The 23772-nt window shown below is 45.7% G+C and overlaps 1 protein-coding gene across 6 annotated transcripts; it reads right to left on the bottom strand.

Moving 5' to 3' along the window:
• Nucleotides 1-158: 158 nt before the first annotated feature.
• On the bottom strand, nt 159-20511 carry MINAR1 (membrane integral NOTCH2 associated receptor 1). Of its 6 annotated transcripts, XM_030498295.1 has the most exons (5): nt 20176-20511; nt 19448-19538; nt 9724-12061; nt 8007-8261; nt 159-4031 (listed from the first exon to the last, which is right to left on the bottom strand). In XM_030498295.1, exons 3-5 carry the CDS (start codon nt 12013-12015, stop codon nt 3834-3836), a joined length of 2745 nt encoding a protein of 914 aa, XP_030354155.1. In that variant the 5' UTR covers nt 12016-12061; nt 19448-19538; nt 20176-20511; the 3' UTR covers nt 159-3833. The 6 variants fall into 6 exon arrangements, with proteins under 6 accessions (XP_030354155.1, XP_030354158.1, XP_030354154.1 ...); XM_030498298.1 differs by lacking the exon at nt 20176-20511 and having other exon boundaries at nt 19448-19558; XM_030498294.1 differs by lacking the exons at nt 19448-19538; nt 20176-20511 and adding an exon at nt 18633-18805.
• Nucleotides 20512-23772: the final 3261 nt, after the last annotated feature.

The raw sequence follows: 23772 nt of genomic DNA, 5'->3' as shown, positions 1-23772 counted from the left end.
TCTGCCATCTTATTATTTCACAAGTGAGAAATCCATTAACAATTCTGCCAAGAACTAGATAGGCTGTTTAGTTATCTAACACTGAGATACTCGCATCCCATGGCTATCTTGATGTCCCTGGGAAAAGAAAAAAAGAGGAAAAGCAATGGAGTAATAAATTATTATAACTGTTCCATTAAAACTTAGGACGCTGAAATGTTCAAGTTTATTTGGTATTATATTTAAATGAACCAAACGGCAACGTTGTACAGTAACTTTATAAAATAAAATTATTACATAGTACATTAAACAAAGCCCCAATAAAAAAAAAAAGTCCTAAAAAGTTATTTGGGGACAGATCCTGCTCTTGCTCTTCTGCATACGCTATTTATTGAGCTCAGTTCAAGCAGCACTCTTGTTTTAGGAAAAGCAAATGGGATTTGCCCTCAAAAATGGAGTACCTTTTTAATAATTCTTGTAGTTTCATTTTATCATGTGTAATATATCAAGTTTATAAGGCATAAATATGAAAAACAGTTCAATATGCTCATCATTATTTTAATTAATACAATCTAGGACACTTTTTTCAATCACATCAAGGATTACAATGTACCTATAGCTTTAATTTATTTCTTTTTAATACAAAAGTCTATCATATAGTATACAATATATTCTAGTTGGTAACTGGTTCACAAGGTTGATCACAATATTCTTGCAGGTTAATATTGTCAGGATTTCACCTAGCTTGTACACTCTGTGCAGAACCACAGGGTCCCTCCTTCCCAGGCTGCTCTCCTCCGGCAGCAGCATCCCACTGCTCCATGTCTTTACCTGTTTTTAAGTGAAGAGCTCTGTGCCAGATGTAAAACCCACTGGGAATGGCAAGGGATGCACATCCCAGTGGTGCCAGAGGCAGACAGGGAGCAGAGGAGAAGGCGAGCAGTGGCTCCCAGAGGTATTCTTGGAGCAGGGAGGCAGGGAGCCAGGCTCTGCTTTCCCCACTCCCCTTGGGCTCCTGGCACTGTGGAGATCAAGCCCCGAGAGGGAGATCCATGACAAATCGCAGTCTGGCACGTAGGGAAACCACTGCCCTGATGGAGGTGGGTGCCACTAGCTGCTTGTGCAAAATAAGATGGGCAAAAGCACCTTGATAAATTAAGAGCAGCATGGATGCCTGGGATGCTGAGTGCTTGGGCTGGGCCAGCTCCACATCACCCACAGCTCCATAACCTGCCAAATCCTTCCCAGGATTTTGGGCACCTCTAATGCAAAGACTCATCTGGTGCCAGCTGGATGATTCTTGCACAGACAAAAGAAAAATCCCTGCACAGACAAAACAGGGGCCATTACATCTCTAATGCATCAGTGCAAGCACAGCCCCAGCCTGTCCCTGCAATCAATAACATCCACTGCACCCTTCTCACATCTCCACTTAGGTATTCAGATATTTTCTAAAATCAGATTACTGAGATGCAGCAGAGGAAATGCTGCTGATTTCAGGTTGGGGGCAGCAGGGTCAAACTGCTCGTGCTAGCAGAGGGGGATTGGTGAAGGCAGGGGGGCTGTCCCGCATTCATCATGCCCCTCCAAAGGAATTGTCACTGCTGGTGCAGGCAGACAGGGGACTGGGACTGTGCCAACACAGGGCACACTGTTATTTCTGGCAGCCCCTAGTGCTTCCTGTCGCCAGGCCAGGGAAGGGGTGTAGAAAGATTTTCTGATGTTACCTGGAACCAGGAATAGATTTTTTTACATATATTATCAACCTAAATTGTGCATAAGGTAAACTGCAGAGCAATACGTTCCGGAGCGTATTCACATGTCTAATATTAGATATCTTGCTGGCATCTCCACATCATCCCTCGAGGTTTCTCTACCTGTCTATATTTACTACGCATGGATCCTGAGCTTCTAAACTCAGGTGCTCTGAATCACACCATAACCAAAGGCAGCCTAAAATAGACAGTGTGAACTGCTCCCTCCCTGCTGTGACTTCATCCTGCAGCATCTGGGAGGAAAGAGAAATAATCTTGGTGTTAGGAATGGGCCAAAGCTACAGAATTTGGGTCAGGATTCAGGCCAGGCAGGGGCAGCTTTTGGTCTAGGGGTTTCTCCTTGCTCTGTGTTTGCTGATGGGACACCCGACCTTGTGCTTACACTTGTTTTTCTGATAGATCAACAGGGATCACCTAAATCTAACTCAAATACAGCACACGAGCAGCGCATAAACAGCTCTCCAGCTGCAGGAAAGAACTGACACACTTCTAAAGTCACAACAAAGCCTTCGCTTTCCTCACTACTTTTTATAAACCAGCCAGAAACAAAGAGCAAGCTGGAGGAATGAGCATCCGATGCTTTCCTAGCTGCTGTGTCATCGCATAGGGAGGCTGCTTCTGAAGAAACCAAACTACCCTACATAAAAAGCATTCACTAAAAGAATCTCCTTTCCCTTACAGGACCAGCAAGATCATGTTATCGCCTGAAAATATATACTTTTTTTACTTTATTTTTTGTTTTCATTTATACTTGACAGAAGAATAATACTGTCTGGGTATTTGTTTCACTAACTATGGCAGGTAATTTCTGTCGTACCTTGAGAATTCCTTTGAACCTGCTATTTGCATTTGGGATAAAGTATCAAATGGACATTTCCCATGGGATACAGACTGCCTGATGTCCAGTAGAGTCAACCATCATCCTTAAGTACATTAGCAAAAGGGAAATAGAAGATCTCCCCATGCTGAATGCATTGCATTAACAGCAAGTTTGCACTAGTGCTGAAAAATTGTGCCCCTAATATAAGTGCTCAGCAACCACCAGCCCTGCTGTTTGAGGAGCACTCTGAACTGTATAGAAGGCTTGCGGGAAAAGAACGTCCATTAGTATCCATTATGCTGTGATTTATGTTATGGGCTTAAAATAGCAAAATTAAACAGTTCTATTTAATCTACAGTCTAAAAAAAAGGCACAAAGACTTTGTGAAAAAAATTATAACTGTTCAGATTACATTTCCAAGAGCTTTAACCAAGCGTTGCTTTGATTTGCCAGCTTTGCTTGCTGGCAGGAGTGAAATTGAGACGATTTCACTGTCTGCGGAGGTAAAGAATATCCTTTTGGCAAGGCAAGTTTGCCGGCTCTATGCAAATGTTATTCAACAGAAGCAACTAAAACCTCTTGTGATTGCTTTAAAACATAATCTTTTTGGTCTGCAGCACATTGCACTTATCTAAGTACTCAGTGATGATAGAGTGGGTCTTAGGGCAAGACCAAATACAAAGAGCCCTTTTTAATCTGAACATAGGAACGAACTCTGTTCATGGCTACACAGTCTGCTTTCAATCAAATGATCATGAAATACATAAATACAATACATTCAGAGTTTTCTACATTGTAGACAGCTTTAAGACTTCCCTAACTCCCCGATGTAATGCATATAGAACATTCCCTTCTATACAGTGCTACCTCCATGTACGCACACCTCCGTTAAATGCAACATAGCTCAGACAACATTCCTCTTTTGCCTGGATTCTCATCAGCCTCTGATTCTGTAAAACATTATATTGGTTCTTTAGGAAAAAAAAAAAATATTGCACTTTTAAAAATGCATAAAAATTGAACTGAGTTCCCATTAACTCCACCGCAGTCTGTTATTTAAAATCATACTTTTCCAAAACAAAAGATGTTTCCCTTCAGTTGTTTTGTGTTTTGCCTACATTTACTGCATTCACCATCAGGATTATCCTCGGAACATTCTTCCTTAGTAAATTCCTTACAGTTTTGCCATCAGACATTTGAAACACAGCATGAGCTATCTGAGATGCACACGGCTGGGAGTCACGGCTCTGTCCGCAGGTTCAGGATTTCATTGTACAAATAGGAACTACAATGACCAGAATGACCGTACAAGCTGCCGCTGCTATCAGAGCAGTGATCTTGCAAACCTTTGCTCTTCTGAACTCAGCTTCTTTGCGTTTTAATAAGGAATCATAGCCAGGAGTATAAATGTCTTCCATCCAGTATTCTAAGTTGTTTGGGTTTAAAGATTCTTGAGTCTAAAAATTAAAAGGAAACAATTGTTAATTGTCTGGGATCTGTCATTAATAAAATAAATAAAGCAGATGTGCCTGAAGGCCTCCCAACTGCATCTGGATCTGCTGGTAGGATAAAACGGGTTGTTGCTGCTTCTCACGTACCTTCAGCTCCTGCTCCCAGTTCCATAAGGCTGATGAAAGTGGCAGCAAAGTACTGCAAAAAATAAACTCCTGCAACAGTGTGATTCTGCTGCAAAGCCCCTCATGTATCTCTGATTCACCGGAAACTTCGTCATCTTGGATGGCATTTAAATAAAACCTCTTTAATCTGCTAGACAGCAGAGATGTCAGCAACTACCGGCCTGTTACTGCTCTTTAAATTATTAAAGCCTAGATGATGGGAAGGGTTCTTAACATATACTCCTTATGCATTACATTTTATAAAGCTAACCTTAATATTGCTACCATAGCTTGCTTTCAGGGCACAATTGCGCAGTCCCATACATCATCAAACGACAATTAGCAGACCCCCTCTGGAACAGGAATGCCTGGGAACCCCGGCCCTTCATTCCAGCGTGGGAATACACAACCACAGGCAGCAGGCACTGGGCATCCCACAAAGCGGGGGCTGTAAGTTGGTTACCATGAAATCACCCAGGACAGTGATCCTCAGTTTCAAGCTCTCCTCCCAGCTCCATCTTCTGAAGTCATCTGAATGCATAATGCTTTTAGGGGCAAAAGGAGCAAGGAAACTGGATACCTGGCATAAGATTTGGTACCACACATTACTCTGGACCATCTTCATAAATGAGACCATTTAACCCCAATGGCACAATCTATATCTCCACAGGAAGCAATACCCTGCTTATTGCCAAAGTCTGAGTCTCTCCGGGTACAGGATTTCCATCTGAATGTTTTACTTCTTTGGTTTTGTTTTGTTTGAATCTTTAGGATTTTTTCCTTCGAATTTGTGAGCTCTTCAAGCTTTGCATTTCCACCTTGCTTATTTTTCTCCCTTCATCATTTCTATGAGGGAAAATGACGTGGAAATTGGGGAAACCCAAACACTAGGCATTATTGCACTTACCAGCAGAAAGGAACAAAGCAGAAAGAACATTGTGAAAAATGACAGCTTTTCCTCAAAGCTGTCTCTTGTTTCTGGGGCTCCAAAAGGTCATTTCTTTAAAAAAAAATGAAGAAGATTCCACATAAAAATGTTCCAGTGGGAATACCCCAAACACACACCATTTCCATGCTCATAACAAACCTGATCCAAAGCTCGTTGGACTCCACACAAAGAAACTCCAGCGGACTTGAGAGGGATTTGGGTAAGCCTTTAATTGCTAATTCAGATTTTGTGGCCATGAGCTACTGGCTGAGATCTTGCTTCGCCTGACAGCAGCATTTGCTTTTTGTACAGAACTACTACAAGAAGTGATTTTGTAGCTACCCCAGAAACCGACAATTAAAATCGAGCAGCGGTTTTATGACCATTTAATGGAGATCTCTATGATAACTCTAGTATGCTGAAAGAGAGATCATCAGCCTAGTCTGAGATTGTACCATTTCGGCTCTCAATTACCTATTCCAGCCTTCCGAAAAAAAACAGCAACCTCATCTCTAAATGCGTCAGAAAATAACCTGACAATGTTTCATCCCAGTGGATCATCATACACAGAGCAAAGCAATGAGATCTCACACAGACCCCACACATGGGGCAAACTTGCCTGACTAGTTTTGCCATTTCTTTTCCTGAAGGAAAACCCAGCAGACTTGTCAAGTTCCAGGAGAAATTCTAAATAAACTAAGGTAGGAAAACCCCAAAGATATCCATGCTATGCTTCAGGGAGACTACAGTTTTGGACTTCTCTGACTTGGTATTGACCTTTTAACTACTTCAGAAGCAAGATGCATTATTAAAAAGGCCCATTACTGTTAATCAGCTTCCTTTCCCATTTCATTGCCAGACATAGGAATGTTCATTAAAGCATAATGTATTTACTTTCAGTTCTAATAAACCTAATCACTGGGAGAAAAAAAAAAACCCCACTCATCAGTCTGCGTCAATTTTTTAAGTTTGTCAGTAAGCTCTATTATGAAGTCTAGACATGGGCTTTGCGGAATAAATGCAATTCTGACAGTCCTTTTGGAGGGAGAGAATCAAACCAGTAAAGTTTTATAACCTTGATCCTAAAGATAAATGATGGCAATAAGCCGATTTCTCTGGTTTGCTCACAGTCGCGCGGAGCTGCTTACAGAGAACGTAATGGCCCTACGAGGAGCAGATGGAGAACACCTCTCCCAGGGGAGCTTTGCTCCCAAATATCACCTCCCTTGTTGCCTCCACACAGCAGGTAAGGGATGCTTTGCGACTGCCTCCTGCAGAGAAACTTCAGCCTATTCCTACTCTAGCATACAGGCTCTGCATGCCAGGAATAGGAATTTAGTAAGCCCTCTAAAGCTTTGAAGACACAAAAAGCAGCAGGCAGCTAGAGCAAGATACAGCAGCTATGGTCCCTGTGCTGCTTGGTTTCTCTCTGAGTGCTCTTTAGCCACAGCAAGGAGCAGGAGCTGGTGAGGATGGGGAATTTTGCATGAGCCAAGCCAGGAGGTGAATTTGTTGTGCACAAATTCCTGCACAAACACACATGGGAGTTGCACTACAGCATCACGTGGATGATCATTTAACTTCAAACCAGCCAACACAGGGTCCTGAGACATGGCATGGGTCCTGAGACTTGGGCTGTCCAAGTCTTTCTCACAGTACCCTGATGCACTCCTAGGGCTTAGTCTGATAGTTTGGAGCTGGGTTAGGTACCTTGGCACTGAGCCACTGAGAGATGATGTGGAGCAGCAAGTCCCAGGCTCCCGTACACCACGTTCCCTGGCAGAGAAACTTTGGAGACAAGCAGACTCGTTGCCTGAGTACGGCTGCACCGCACAGGCTGCTGGTCAGAGAGCCCTGAGCTGCAGGTCAGAGTGTCCCAACTCTGCCAGCTGAGGCAGCTTGCTCTGCTCTGGGGCACACACGCACACGTGCAAAGAGCCCAAAACGCCTGCAGTCAGCACCAGTCCCCGGGCTGGTTCTTGCCAGCTGAATAAATGCATATAAATGATACTCAGTGATCTCGCATCAGTGTGGATTGCATTATGGGATGCATTTTGGGTTTCATAACCAAATACTGCAACATTTGTTTGGTCTTTACACGTTCTGGATGTAGTTCTTCATGCTTCCTCTTTAAACCTGTGCTCAGATATCTTCCTTCCTAAAAGATGTCTTGCCTAGATCAGGCTACACAGGCTATCCAACGTTGGCACTCAGTCCTGGGTCTGGGCATTCCATTATATATCAGGATTTTGATTTAAAATACACTACAGTTTGGAAAAATTTAAATCCAGCATTTGAATTTGGCTCCCAGTAACTTGCTCTGCTTCTTGCACACTTCCAAGCTGAACTAAAATGCAAACAAGACACACTATGAGCTGATCTGCTCTTCACATGACTCTGGTTTCCAACAGCCACTTCAAAAACACTCATGGTGTCGAACATCTTCTACAAGTATTTTATGTCTCATGTTGCTAGCAAAATGGGAAATCTCTAACATTTAAATTCTCTGTGAATAGTTCAGACAGCACAAAAATAGAAGAAAAAGCAGCAGTGCCAGCTCCTGTACCACTCTGCCTTACTGCAGTTAGGGACCGGTTCATCTCTGCACCCCTTTATCCCTCAACTCTAGAGCTACTAATACCATGATGGCTTAGCAGACATTTCTACATTGCAGAATAAGCTGGGAGCATCAACCTGTCAAGAATCACCGTTCAGCAATGAAACACCCACATTCTTCTTTGTCCCTGGCCAGGATGGATAGGGATGAGCAAGATTAGAGGCTCAACACTGCATAGGTCTTCCTGAGCTATCCAAATCCCTTCTTAAATGCATATTCTGGCAACATTCATTCACAATCAAGCCATTCAAATCAAACAAACAAGACTTACTTGTAGATCCAATGCTGCAATCTTGCCTTTGTCCCCCGAATTCCTCGTGTATTCCTCTATGGTCCATGATGGCTGGGCACGTTTCACTTCAGCCAGCTCTGTCAACCTCATGTCTGTGTAGAGTGGGTTGCTTTTCATGTGTGACTTGAGTGATGCAGGGTAGGGATGAGGACTAAAGACTTGTTCAATCAAGAATGCATCTTTTGGTTGTTTAGAGAGTCTATGTGGCTGAGGGATTTCATATTGCCTGTCTGCCTGCAATAGGGTTCAAAAGAATTTGAGAGAAGAAACAGGACTATGAGGGGGTTAAACACAAAGGACAGAGGTATTGCTTTCAGAATCACCATAAGGTAAAGTATCAGCTAGGACAAAGGTTTTGGATGGCCTTAATCCATTTGCCCACCTTAGCCTCCCAACCAATCAAAGAGGTATTTTACAGACACAACTCCACGTTCACCATAACATGAACACCAAGCTGACACAACAGAGAAAAATTAGGGTTTGTACTGTTTACAGATTATAAAACTATTCTGAAAATGGTCCTGACATGCAGAGAAGCTTAGCTGATCTGGAAAAGCTCAGACCCATGCAGATTCTAGATTCCTGTTAGCACATCAAATCTCAATACGAAGAAGTCTTGAGTGAAGCCCCCAGATAGTACCCCCTTGACACCACACCATCCATGGTACCAGTCCAGGGTTAGCCACGGTCTACTGCAGGAGCAAGACAGGGACTTTCAAAGTCAGCATTTCATCCTGGGCAGATCAATGTACAGAAAAGCCAAGTTTGGGGGGTTTCTGTACATTTTCTTAGAGTAACCTTCTTCCCCTTCTTCAGCCTACTAATAACACATGATTTATGCTTTCTTATTCACCCAACTGCACTCATTTCCATCAAACCTCTTCCTCTCCTTTTCAATCCTTCTCTGCCCTCATTCCCCATTGTAAGGAGGCACAGCATGCCTATCACATGGTCCTGATCAGCAAGGGAGCTGAAGGACCCCCAATGCTCTCCACTGTCTGTGGAATAGAAACAACCACCCACACCATGCACAGTGTCAACTGAGCAGCAACCAGACCCCAGAACAAAGACAGCAGTGGGCAGCTGCTGAGAGGGATGGGCAGAGTTTTTCTGACCAACCAAAACAAGACCACGGCTATGCTGCATTTCCACAATGGGAGGCTTAAGGGTCACTTAAATGACCGTGAAAGTCAGAACATAGCTACAGTTAGCATCTCACAGTACACACACAAGGATTCTTTTCTTGAGGGATTTGAATCCATGAATCTATTTTGTTGGCTTTTAAATATGCACATACTTCTCTGATAAAAGCCATCACAATGCAATTGCAAAACATCCCTTCTAAAAGAACCACTAGAGAATTTCAATTTTCCCCACACCTTTTTCACCAAGTTGATTACCCGGCCTCCTTATATTGCCACTGATGAGGAAGAATACCATCATCTTCCAAAGATGTCAAACACATTATTCCCCCTCCCTTTCCAAAAGAGCAAAGCTTTTAAAAACCAACTTGACCATATTGCAGCTACCAAGCAAGAGCATATAGGTACAAAATCAGTCAATTACGATAACAGTAAAGACAGGCATAATATGGCAGGGCAAAGTATTGTCATAACCTGAGGCTTGAGATGACTGGAAGACATTCATAACTAGATTATTTTTAAGTGCTTATTATGCAAGTTAAATTTTAAATTACCTCTTTAGATTTCCTGTGCCAGTCCTTATTTTCTCCTCCATCTCTCTCTTTCATCTCCTCTTCCGTAATGCCAACTTGGTTGGTGTAAGTAATAGCTCTCCAGTCTCGGGGAGAGTTTGAAATACTTGCTATTTTGGATTCCGTTGCACTGTTTTCCTCTGTTAATGATCTGGATGACCTCCTAGTAAACAAACTTTTCTTTAAGGCTTTTACTCGAAGACTCTCACTATTACTTCCACTGGCATCTGAGCAGCACCATTCTGGATTATTCTCCAGTTTGCCTCCATGAGGAGTATTGTGACACTGAAATATCTGCGGGGAGTTACTCTCATCCGACGCGGCCTCGCTTGTCAAAGAATTGAGATCTATTTGTACACTGACCTTCTCTGGCTGCTGGATTTTTTGATCCAACTTGCTTAGTTTTCCCAGGACTTGGGAGATTTCTTCTCGGACGCCTGAGAGAGATTCCAGTTTCTTCTCTATTTCACCAATCCTCAAAACCAGTTTGCAGACACTCGTTTTTAGTTCATCATCTGTGTTACTGGCATCTGCCCGGGCCACTTTATCCAATTTGTTACAGGCACTCCCATTGGAGATCTTAGTCAAATTGTGCTCAGGTGAGCTCTCACAGTCTGATTTGTGCATCTGAGACAAGGAACCGGTGCTGTTGTAGCACGAAGACTGCATCACTCCCGTGGACCCGCTGATACTCATGTCATCCAAAAACCGGAAAATGTCACTGATGTCATCACTCACAATCTCAGAGTCATCGTCTGAGTGCTTCAGAGAGTGCCGCTCTCCATACTTGGCTTGGCCCGCTGCACACAAGTCCTTGCATTTCTTGTGGTCTAGAACTTGCTGCTCCGTCTGTGTCCCAACACTTGTGGTCCTGTCAATGCTTAAGATCTGAACAGAAGTACAGTTAATGCTTTTATCCTTAAACTTTTTGACTGGCTCATGTTTCTCCACGTCTAGAATGGAAGGGATTTCTTTGGGTTTATGCCCATTTGGTTTCACAGCATAGTTTGCCTGCATAATTGGTTGCGGATCCTTCGGGTTTAAGTAGGACTGATGCCTGTCAGCTGAAGGAAAGTTTGGAGATGGGTTGTTTGAACTCTGGTATCGCAGCTTCTCTTCAGACTGCTTCCTATTAAAAAATGATCGTTCAAAGTCAGGTACCTCTTCAGTATTTAAACTCCAGCTTTTAGCTGGCCAGGCAGTTTGCTTGGCTGGCTTTCCAGTCCACTTTTTGGTGTCCTGTGGCCCGAGAATAGTAGTTGGGCCAAAATACGTTGAAGCTTGAAGATCATCTAAGCTTTCATGCTTCACTCGTCTTTTGTCTGGTATAGGAGAATAAACTGGATTCAAGTACTGGCTGCTGTATGGCATTTCAAAGCTGTGGTTGAAGAAAGTCTGCTTAGAGCTTTCTTTCCTGTTCTTAGGCTCTCTGTGTCCATCTTCTGGCTTTTTGCTGGCCGGTATTAAGTTGGGAGATATTGTAATCAGATTATGAAAATCTTCTTTGAATATATTTCTTTTCTGGACACACGACTGCATCACAAATGGCTCGTCATTTGAAATGAAAGTTTCTTTTATGCCTGCATGTATAGGCAAAGAGTCCTGGTCTGATTCATTTTCAATGTTCATGGGGAAGTATGTACTCTGCATCTCGCATGGTGGAGATGTGGCGATGGAGTAGGATGCCAGTGCTTGCAGCCTGTCCAGAGAGGCAGCCCGGCCCTTCAAGTCCTTATTAACACCAAGTAAAAAGTTGGGTTCTGACGAGGGGACAAACTGTTGACAGTCTTTGCAATCCATCTTTCTGCATTTTGAGGACCTTCTGACTGGAAAGCCCTGGTTGAACTCCTGGTCATTCAGCTCGCAGTTGGGCACGCAGTCTGCCACGTTGCAGATTTCTGTGTCAGATCTACAGGACTCGAAGGACTCTTTCTTCTTCACTTTCTGCCTTGCAACTGGAAGCTTCTCCTTGGCCACTCCCCCATTCATTTGTATGAGGTTGAATATTGTTACTATATCTGCTGCAACCATGATTTTCTTTGATTGCTGATTGTTTACAGTGCATCTCATTTTGTCTTTGAACAAAGTCGCTGGGAAATTAGGATCCAGGCAAGCAGTGTAAAACAGCACACTTCTGAGCTTGGCCAACTGGGATAAATCAAACCTCGCACACAGGGACTTGCAGAGGTCCTGGTAAGAAACTGTATTCTGCTTTGTGTCCAGCTCCTCCAAGATCTTCACAAGGAAGAGCGAGGATTCTTGGTTGGACTCCATGGTTTAAGTGTATTTTGCTGTTTAGCCTGGAAACTGCGTTCCACTTCTACAGCAACACACAACAGCAAACAAAAAAGATTGTAAGTCACCCATAGATAATATTCAGGACCTTGTAATTCAGCCCCAGATGGGACTTGACTCTCTAGCCATGTAGTTGAGGGCTTGCTTGTATAACCCGTCCTCATGCGTCTGAACTCCAGGCTGTAATCCTAGCACTGATGAATACAATACTTAAATGGAATCAGGATTTCATCCAAGGAGGCTCATTTATATCAGTGTCTACTAAAGCAAGGAAGTGAATAAACAGCAGAAGCTTTGGAGGCGCTGAACTAAGGGCAGATATACAATCCCAGTCTGCTTGCTGTGGGGCTTTCACGGAATTTCTTACCAACTTGTGAGAGGTTGAAAGAACAGACACATCAAATTGTTTGGAAATAATTCTAGCCCTAGCCTAATCAGAAATTATCTACCACACCATGACAACCCCAGCTGTTTTCATATGACTGCGAGCGGCTCTCAGTAAGATTTACTGATAGCAAACTTCTAATGTGGTTTTAGAAGCTACCTGAACACATAATTACCATTGTGCTTATTTTAAAACATTATTTTTGCCTCTACTCTGGATACCATGAGGCTTTTCCAGAAATACGTTTTCCTAAGTCTATGATTGAGGAATGCAAAAGTTGCCTGCTCCCATGAAAAAAATCAGTGTGAGCCCCATTTCAGCTGGAAAGTGCAGAATTTAGAAAACAGCAGAAAGAGTTAAACACAAAAAACCCACTGAACCTTGAAACCAATCCAGCAGATGCTAGAGGCCTGCCTGCCAATCAGGGTGGATTTGAAGACTGAGCAGTATCAAGGACAGAGAACATCCTCTTCAGTGATGTGCTCCCAGAGAAGCCCGGGGAGTGCAGCTCCATTCACCAGCCCGACATGATAGGGCAGAGGTGGAGAGCAAAGGCTGTGCATTTATGTGGATAAGAATAGCCTGAACAAGCACTGCTAATGCTAGCAAACATCTTGGGAAGGATATAAACCCCTGCCCTTTCAGACTTCAAGCCAACCTCTAACCATTATGGATTAGGAAAGGATATTGATGGGAAGCAGATTATTTTTCATCTGCCTACTGTGAATATCCTTGTCAGTGTCTCTGCTGTTGGCTACTAGGAGAGGCAGAGCACGCAATGATGCGGTCTGCCAATTCCTATGTTTGGTCACTTTGTCTTTGTTATTCTTACTGATAGGAATGAGAAAAATACTTTCCTCTCCCCAAAAAGGTATGGTATCTTCCCCCATTCACTCCCACCCTTAGATGACCCCTGGAACAACTGTCTCCATCCAGCCAAATGGCAAAGCACAAAAGTCAGGCTTGCAAGGTTTCTTATCGCTCATTTAAAGTCACCTCCCAGCCAAAATCCTCAGGACTCCTGAGCACCACTCCAGGAATACAGGGCTCCCATTCCCACTCTTGTAGCCTTTCATCTTGCCCTGACATTGCATACTGGTGATCACTCAGTGTCAGAAGCCAGCGTACATCAGCTTTTGTGGCAAAAGTCACAGTAGCATCTTCCAGAGGGAAAAAAGAAAACCACCAGGTTGCCCATGTGAATACGAAGCAAGTCTCCATACAGACTTGGCTGTTTAAGTAGCATCTTTCTACTGTCTTATGATCAGAACTTGAGCAGCAGCAACGTATTTCTGTGATCGTAAACACACTTCTCACAAACCAATGGCTACAGGGATTTTCCAACACCTCCGCTGCATGCGTGTTTGCTTTTAAAGCTCCTGTATTATGCATAGCAGCACAGCTCTTCTGCTCACTGACAAGAGAGTAAGAATGTTAAATTGCTCAGAGCTCGGCTCCAAAAAGTAATGCTAAAAGCTGGAGAAGGATGTTTGTATCCCTTTTCTCTTTATCAACAGTCTGTGCTCAGAGGCACAGCCTTTTTAGCAGCCTGCCTTTGTATTTCTCTGGCATGTCACCACTAGACAATGAAGCTCCCAAGCTAGATCTAAACCGTTCTACCTGCCACCAGAGCCACCAAGCACTCCCAGAGTAAACTTCACATGTGGGGCCCAGAAACTTTCCGAGCTGCCAGGGGCTGGCATTGCAAGTCAGTTTTCTGCATGTTATAAATCTGCCATCTGGGGAAAGAGTGGAAATCTGTCTTTTTGTCACCTCTAGGCTCAATACCAGCAACACCAACTATCTCCTCCCATTTGTAACTTCACAGCTTCTTGCAAAACCCTCACCTGGATATGCATTTTCACACCCTGTACACTTCCTGCACTGGCCTGCCAGCGCTCTGCTTTCTCCCCGCTCACACTCCTGCTAAAATATATGAGCAGACACCTTGCAATAATATATTTCTTATAACTGTAAACCTGTTTTGTTCCCTGCCTTTCTGTCTTTGCTCTCTTATCCCAGTAAGGACATCCTAGGTACAGTTTCTTGAATTTTGTTTTGTACCAAGCCGTTCTTAGCATACCCCTCCCATCAGAGGTTTTAACTTCAAATCATGTTTCTAAACCCTATGAATCTAAGTAAAACTTAGGTGGAAGCCTTGCACACCCCCCAAATCTCACACTGCTTTTATTTAGCATCAAGGAGCCTTGGCTTGGGGACTCCAATCCATACCAAATCAGTAAGGCAGCAGCACTGAAGCTTGGATCCCAAGCAGAGGAGGTCTGCTAGACCTGGTCTAGCTCTGTCTAGGATCCTGTGCTCCCAGAACCAAGCCTGGGAGGTGATGGTCAGCTGTAAAGCAATGAGAGGACAGGGAAGTGACAGAGGTGTGTCACTTAAGACAAGGGTGACCAGGTGAGAGCTGAGCCTGCTGAGGTGGGCATTTGGGCAATTTGCTCAACTGAGGCTCAGCTATGGGAGGTGGGATCCGGCAAAAGCAGGTTGAAAAATCAGGTGTGGGTCTGGAGGAAAAGCTAGCTAGGAATAGGAATAATTTCCTCTTGGCTGTTCACTAACAGATTTCTAGTGCGAGCACACTGTAGGTGCGAAAGGTACCTTTGGGCTTCAGCCTGGGCATGGAAATGTGTGTTCCCTCATGCCAGAGCATCAGCAATGTCGCTAGCGGAGCACGCAAAAGATTCAGGCTGTGAAGAATAAGATATATTACCCTGTAAGAATAATACATAAGGGCCTTAAAATCTTGTTTTCTGGGTCAGGAATGAAAAACCCAGTGCCAAGGTTTTTAGTGGCGTATTAAGCTCCTCTGTCTCTTGTCAAGCCTCCTAACAGCCTGCGACAGAGACAGGTGACTCTTGGCAAGTCACTCCGGGAAATGCCACATCCCAGGTGCCAAGCACTTGGCCGAGCACCATCTCAGCTGTTATATCCACATTCATTCATTATCTCTCAGAGCAGGACCAGAATAGACCTGGACGTGGCACATAAACGCAAAGCTCCATAAAAAAAAAGAGCACAGGAAGGCCTTTTAAAGAGGGTACAGCATCATGAATCAGTCAAAAGCAGCAAATCAAATGAAATGACCCACAGCAAGAGCAGCAGCATGGAGCCTCCTCAGATGGCCTCAATTCCACTGATGTCCTCATGCCTTACCTTCACTACCAGCATCCACATGTACCATCCAAACCACCCCCAAACTGACTTGGGTCTCCAGAGACATGGAGCTAACCAGGCACAAGGACAGGATCTACCTTATTTATCTTCAGCAAGACAGTCTCTGACCAAAGGAGCCACTTAATATTTCATCTTTAATGATTTTGTTATATTAACACTGGGAGGGTTGTTTTGACTCAGCTCCCCAAGATTTGACATTTGCTGTTCTAACAGCACAATTATATCGCAGCATGGACTTGTACAGCATCATATTGCATGGCTAGTCGATGGGGTCTGACTCTCCTTGCACGCAGATGAGCTCCAGGCTTACCACAAATCAATGTCTTCTTGCCCTGCACCAAGAGCAGTGAACTGAGCTCTCATCTTACCATTATCTCAGCCTCTGGAGAAGACAAGAATATTACAATTACAACCTCCATCCCTAGTGGTGCTTTTCCTGCTGCACAAAGGGAATCTACTGTTCTATTTTCTGGTGTCTTTAGGAATCAAGCATCCATAAGACCTCTCCCCTGTGGTTCTCCAGAACAGGGGAACCTGTGCACTCTTTCATGCAGCTTGGTTCCCTGCAGGAAAAGCAGAATGAGCTTTCCCTCCTCACCACCTCCCAAATCAGTGCTGGGGCAGGAGGTCCCCTCACCTCCTGCCTACCCTATAAATTCACCATGCACAGGAATTCATGATATTAGTATTGGCCCTCAGTTGCCCTGGCTGCTTTCCCCCATGGCACCTTCAAACTCTGCCCCAGTGCATGAGCTGAGGGCAGCACACATCAGGGCAGATAAATCCCAGCATGGGATGCAAGAGAAAGTCTCACCAATCGACTTCCCTGAGCAGCTGTGGGGTGCCAAGGTGCCTTGCACAAGCCTGAACCGTGGCTACTGGCGTTATCTTATATTATCTTCCTCTGTTATTTCCTCCTTCATTTCCTTCCCTGTTCTTTGTGCCTCTGACATTTGCTCTCCCCATTTCCCAATATCCACAGCAGGTGCAGCTAATACACAGCCACGGTTGCTGGAGCCATCATTTCCCCTCTCCCTTTGATTTGCCAGCCGAGAGGGAAACAGCATCCTTGTTTTGCTTCCCCCCACGGTGACTAACGGGCCACCCTATAATAGCGTTACGGCGACGCCAGGCAGAGCGAGCGATCCTCGCATAAATTCCCCCAGAAAGAGCCAGCTACTTCAGTGCAGGAGAACATTAATATAGAGCCCGTGATATGCTGTTTTACTATTAACTTGAGCCCATAAATCTTTCAGCCTGTCTTCCCAAAGACAGGTACTATAAAACAAAGCAGGCAACACACACCTCGTGTGAAACATGTAACCCGTCGAGATGGAATTCAGTTTTTGCTTTTTCCCATACTCACAAATCCATTTCTCTGCCAAAACATTAAGAAATCTGTGATGAACAAACAGGCACCTCGAGCCCTGTCTGGCTTCCACCACACACACACACACCGGAGCCAGCATTCAGGGAAACACTGCCCGTTTCTGCACACCTTATTCCTCCTCCTCCCCTGCGTTCTGCTGCTCCTTAGAAAGAAAACTAAAAAGCGCACTTTGGAGCCTTGCCCACGCAATGGCAATCACTTCTCTCCGCCTTTCATTGAAGAGACGCTCCTCTGAACAGCCCGACACCAGCAGTCCCCTCCGGACCATTTCCTCGGCTGTACGGAGCAGGGTGGGCTGCACTCCCCAGGGCAGGTAGGAGATGTGTGCTGGCTCCCCACCTCGCTGGTGTGGTTCTTATTCACCCCTCCAGAGCCAAAGGGGACGAACGCCTGCAGCCTGGCTGCTCGTAGGGCTTGTGCACCCGCTCTTGCCTGCAGCTCACTGCTGTTCTGCTCAGGAACAACACACGCTTTGCACCCTCCGAGCATCCCACCACTAACCTCATCTGTGGATCACCAGCGGGCTCGGTGGGGACGAGCACTGGAGGAAGTTGCTATTTTCTGGCTCTTGTCTTGTGGGAGCAAGGCTTGGAAAACCACGCTTTATAAACCCAGCTCCTTAACAGCAGAGGTTCTGCTGTAAAAGGACTCTGCACAACACTTCAGCTTCCCCCCACTACAGAATTCAGCAGTTTTTAAAGCCTCCTAATGCATAAATTAATGGAGAACTTGTGGATAAAGGCAGTGTACCCTCACGGATGTGTCAGGGCTCAAGTCAAACAAGGATTGCCATTGATTTTTCTTGCACAAGAGCATTAGGCTGATTATTTGCATTGTTCAGTTATGCAATCCAGGATCTATATGATCTGGAAAAGTGCAAACAATCATTCTAAACCTGTACAATAAATTACTTGAATTATTACTGCATCATATGCTCTCGGTTATTCTTTGCCAACTACCGGCCCATGCAAACACACACAAATACCGTCCTCTCAATACCTTATCAGAGCACATCTAAGTCACGTTTTTTCCCCAAAATTTTTGAACAAGGAGACACCGTTGCAAACACTGGCAAATAGACACAAAAAGGTCTAATCGAGTTAAATGTGAGCAATTTATTCCATCGTGGGCAAACCTACAACAACCCCACTGCCACCCCAGACCTGACTCTGCACTGAATGGTTTCCTCACCCTAGTGGGTCCGGTTCCCTGGTCCCCATTCCTGGTGCTTCCCATCCCTCCAGGCTCCCTGCTTGGGGTTTGGGGGCCCAGACCATGGGTCACCCATTCCTCTGCTCCAGCTGCCCGGGGACGGATCCAGCTGTGCGGGACTGAAGTGGAGCTGCCAAAGTCACAGATAGAGTTCCAGGATTTTGGAGTCCTCCTTTTCCCGGGGAGCCGGACAAAGAGCTGGGACCCCGGGGCGCCCGGCGCGGTCTGCAGGGGCTGAGGGGGGTGTCTTACCTGCACTTAACCCCTCTACCCCCGACCTCTCGGAGGGAGCCGATGCTGAAGCCCCCATCCCGCACCCCACAGCACCGCTGGGGCTGGGGAGCGGAGGGCGCTTGTCCTCAGTCCCCCTTTCCGCTAGCGCACCCCCGTGCCCCCCTCCCCGTACCTGGGGCTCACCTGGGGGCTCCGCCTGCCTTTTGCCTGGGGAGCGCGGCTGTCACGGCTGGCTCTGCCGCTGCAGCAGCCGCTGCCCAGCGAGGAGGAGGAGGAGGATGAAGAGCCGGAGCCTGGAGCCCCAGCAGGATGCCATAGCGCCGGGCTGCACTGACAAAGGCGGCAGCAGGTTGGCATGGGAGGAGGGAGAGACGGAAAGGAGGAGGGAGGGGGCTGCTCAGGCCGAGCCTCCCTGCACCGCCCCCGGGCCCGCAGCCGCGGGGGGGCTGCCCCGGCCGGCCCAAGCGCTGCGGCAGCGGGGCCCGCAGCGGCGGTGCACGGCGGGGAGCGGGCACCCGCGCTTCGGCCCTTTACGGTATCATTGTTATTATCTTTATTATTAGTGCAAATCCCGGCCGCTGTCACCGCGTCGAAGCTGCGGGGGGCGGCTCGGCGTCCCGGCACCACCGAGCCCCGGAGCCCACCCCCCCGGCGCTGTTTGGGTCGGGGGAGACAGCGCCTGGCTCCCCCTGCACTGTCAGCCCCCCTGTTCCCCCCATCCCTGCACCCCAAATCCGGGCAGAGGGTGACTGGTGCAAAGGTGTGCACGGGAGGGGGATGCCCAGCACCTGGGGACACCGCACCCCTGAACACCCACTGCCCTGGGGTACAAAGGCCACTGATGCACAGACCTTGTGCTGACCATGTGCCTGACCTCTTGTGAGGCCAGAAACATCCTACCTCCCCTAGAGAGGGGGTTGTGGTTCTTGCAGGGATGGGTCCTGGTACTGCAGGATGCACACCTCGGATGTGCAGCACCAAAGCAGGCAAGAGCTTACCTGGTGTCAGGGCATTGCTGCTTCCCTTACTGATGGTCGGCTTGCCACGCCATCCAGAAGATATTGCCTGGAGTTTTTAATAGAGGTGTTGCTGGGTGAATAAAGCAGTCAGATGTCAGAGGCTGGACTGTTCATCTCATTAGTACTGTTTGGAAAGTGGACCATCGGCTTTTCTTTCCTAGATGAACCAATTCAAAAGCTTGTATGCACAAATACATCATGGCCATTAGAACACCGTGGACAAACTGGCATAAAACTGTGTGTTTTACTCTGGCAACCTTAGGAACAGAACTCCCTCCTTTCCTGGAAGAAGGAAGAACTCGGGGGGGGGGGGGGTCTGAAACCCACCAATGTGCAAGTCCTTCCACTGACTTTGAAGAATATTATACATGATTCAGTGTATGTATAATATCTGTAAAGATACAATGCACATAGTGGTTAATGCAAGAGAAGATAAACATGCATCTTTGCAAATAGAAGAAAATCATGTTTATACTACCCTTATTCTTGCCACTACTTAACAGCACTGAAAGAGGCAGTGTCCTTGGGCCCCATTTTCCATGCTTTTGTCAGACTGTTTTACAGCTATAAGTAGCCATTTACTTGCAAATTGCATGGCTGGATGCTTTCAGCCCTATGCCCCTTCCTATAGAGCCTTCAGGTCATCAGAGCTCTCTGTAGCTTTCAGAATTGCAAACACCAGAGAATAAATAGGAAACATTTCTTACCACTAGTCCAGGTCTAGCTGATCTTACTTGGTTTCACCCAGGTTCTGATAGGTTTCCCGAGTTGGCTCCCATAGGGAAAGCTGGTCCAGCTAGAAAGGAAGGAGCATAATAACAATGAGATCGATAATGCATTCCCCAGTTATGAAAGATGGTGTCTGATCAACAACCCCCTGATTGACAGGAAGTCCCCAGCCACATAACCCTGAACTCCTCATGGGAGGAAAAGGGATGAATGCAGCTGAAATGGTTGTGTATCAGCCAGTGCTCCCTTGGCACGCAGTCCTGGTGTGTGCTCGCTGGCCCAAGTTGTAGCTGCGATATGAAACTGCCTCCTGTAAAAGCCTAGTGAGAATATGCAGCAACTAAAAATTTCAAGGCTTCAGTGGAAAGGCTGTTCTTCAACACACATCCTTTGCTCCCGCATTGCATGCGGCATACTTCATGCAGAGCATTGTTCCCTCAGCCCCAAGGGAGAAGCCATGCCCCAAAGCCAGGCTGCAGCCACAGCAAAGATTGGCAACTGTCTTTTGCCTTCCTCGCTTCTCCTTCAGCACACAGAAATTACGTTTAATTGATGGCAAGGGTTTCATTAGCCTTTTGTGGGCTGTGACTAGGAGCATGTAATTAGAAATCACGTGCAGAAATCGGTTTGAAACAGTTAAACATGGTGCAGATTCATAAACGCAAGATACTGATTCTACAAAAAGGCACTGGGTGGTGTATGTAGTACCCTGGGGCCAGGGAAACCCCTCTGAGCCGCTTGGGGTGTGCAGGTCTACAGTGATTTCCCCCCTCTCTTCTTGCTTTCCCATCTGGACTCCGGTTGTTCCCCCTCTTCCCAGGCCAGATTCCACAGCAACTTCAGTGGGAATTTCATCTGAGGGGAGAGCACCAGAGGAGCTCTCCCTGTCCCCATTCCCCATCTAATTTTAGCACCTTCATCTCCTGTTTCCCCTCCCCACCTTTCCTTGATGTCTCTGCTTTGTTCTCCACTCTTCCCTTTCATCTCTGCTTTCCTTCAGTGGCTGGCACATTTACCTTGTCTGGCTCCCCCATAGCCTCCACCTTCCCCCCAAGCCTCCCATCTTCCCTTCAGCAGCTCCTTCCAAATTATGCAGGTGACCCACTGGGTGTCAGAGATGCCTTCTTGTGCCAGGGGTGCCCAGGACTCTGCACACTTGCTTTTCCTGGCTTCTCTGGCATCACAGTGCTGCAGAAACTATGCTACACAAGGAAGAGACTATGGCCCCCTAAGATAAAGATATTTCAGCCCCATTTGCTTGCCAGGGCCAGAGCATGTTCCTCATTCATTTGTGATGCTAGTATCAGCTACACAAGAACACACACATTCCCATTGTCTTGTCCTCTCTCATAGCAGCAAGAGTGCTTTTTGTCTGTGCACAGGATAACCCCACAGGGCTGGTAACACTGAAGCTGATAGATGCTGAAGGAGAAACTCATGTTGAGAGTGAGTGAGGTCTAAGAAAGAAAATCTGACTTCCATCACTTCAATACTCAGTAGCTATTTCTCTGAAACTTTTTGACTCCCTCTCCATGCTGATAACTCCACGATGGAGTTAGGCTTTTTCCACTCACATGCTGTCCACGCTGTCTTGCTGAGTGTTTTCTTTCAGTTGCAACCCTTCCAGAGCAGACTGCATCCAGCAAACTTGTATAAAGTACAGCAAGGGCACCTTGCCTTATCTCATGCGATGTGGCTGTAGCACCACACAGCTGTTACAGGCTCTGCCTTGCAAAGACTCAAACAAGTGATTAATTTAAACCAAACTGTTTGTCCTATTGACAGAAAGAGACTGGCCCAAGGGCTCGTTTTAAAGCACTAAGAGGTGTTCAGCAGTTTTTTCTTTACCTCCCTTATTACAATCTCTGGGCAAATTTGTGCTATTAGGAAAACAAGAGCTCAACATACCAAAAATCCTCAACCAACTTGGTGGCTTAGGTGCTCTCAGGAACCCTCAAATTATTTCCTGATGAGCCTTTTACTGAGAGGTAAAAGAAAACAAAGTTCATTTTAACTGGGACATAACCATACCCTTCTTCTTCTTCAGCACACCTGTCTTTTAAAGAGCAAGCAGCAGTCAAATGGTATTAAAATGTAGAAAAAAAAAAAAAAAGAGTCCTTCATCAATGCAGCTTATCTTAGAGACTGGTGTACATTTGCCAGTGTGCCAATAGCAAGTCCTTAGTCTGTTCAGGGTTTGCTTTTAAGAGAAAATCTAAAGTCCAAAACATAGCCCTATGCTAAGATGACAAGTAGCTACACTCCAGTTAGGCAAGACTCTCTGAACCTGTAGTGCTCTCTTAAGTGTTTAAGCTGGATTTGGGAGTGCAGGGCAAGCTCAGGGGGAACGGCTGGACAATCCAGGACACTGCTTTCTTCCCCTCTCTGCCAGAGTCTGAGTGAAGCTCTGGATTCTCTCCTAGTTTAAAGACAAATACTAAAACTTTCTGAGTCATTAAATAGCGCTTTGCAATATGTAGCCTGCAGATTGCTATTTTTATCAAGTACTCCATATTTGCACTTCCTCTGAAGTCTCAGTAGGGTATCAATATTGCTGAAGTTGGCTTCTGTGGCCAGCATGCATGCAGGCTATGCCTGGAAAGATGCATCTTTGAGTTGGCAGGGGTTATCAGTGAGTGATTGATAATGGGCAAACTTCTTGTTCAGCTAAATGGATTTTGGCAGAGGATCACTTGAAATATAACAACCACCAAAAAAAAAAAAAAAGTCTGTTGAATAACATCCGCCCATACCAGATGTGCTGAGTGGAGAATATGCCAAATTCTTCAAAGCAGTATACTTGACAGCAGTCCTAGGCAGAAGAGATTTGTTTCCTCTCAATATATTTACAAACAAAGACAAAAGTAACTGTGGAGTGGGATGGAGAAGATAAAATATTTTTGTGAATATTGGTCTAAATTTTTTAATGAGTTTCCCTCTGCTGTGTTAGATTTCTTTCCAGTGGGTGTGGGAACTGGTTTTTGCTGGCACAAATGCCTGTGAGTAATAAACCTCCATATTGCACTTTTCGAGTGTTTGTAAAATGAGCTTTGAAGACCACGTACAAAAACACTGATGGCTGAAGTGGTCACAGGCTAATCCATCTGTGATAAGAAACTTTGTAGTTAAGCTTGTTTAACCAATTGAAGCAGACCCAGAGCAACTTGTTTATTTATATTCATGACCACTATTTTTTACAAATGAGCCGTCACTTGGGCTTTTCAGTTCAGGTCTCTTTGAATGCATTGTTAATCATGAGCAAAAAGGGCAAGATTCAGACACTTCCAGGTAGTAGCTCACTTTCTGGAGCGAACATGCACAAAAGCATAGGTGCAACTGATTTTAGGCCAAAAGTGGGGAAAAAAGTAACCAGGGGCTGCTTTTAGATCACAGCCCCTAAAAGGGAGTATCTTGCATAGTGCTCGAAGGCTGCACAGATGGAGTTGATGCAGCTCAGTGTATCTGTGCTCAGCCATTGCTCTGCCTGTTGAGGCACCAGTTGCTCCTGCTCTGATGACTGAAGGCAGCAGCAAGTGTGACAGGTAACCACCTGTCTGCTTTGCAAGATTTCCTTG

The sequence above is a fragment of the Strigops habroptila genome, chromosome 9, assembly GCF_004027225.2.
Source record: "Strigops habroptila isolate Jane chromosome 9, bStrHab1.2.pri, whole genome shotgun sequence".
NCBI classification, from domain to species: domain Eukaryota; kingdom Metazoa; phylum Chordata; class Aves; order Psittaciformes; family Psittacidae; genus Strigops; species Strigops habroptila.
Note: the sequence above shows the minus strand (reverse complement) of the source record. Positions and strands in the feature narration are given on the sequence as shown.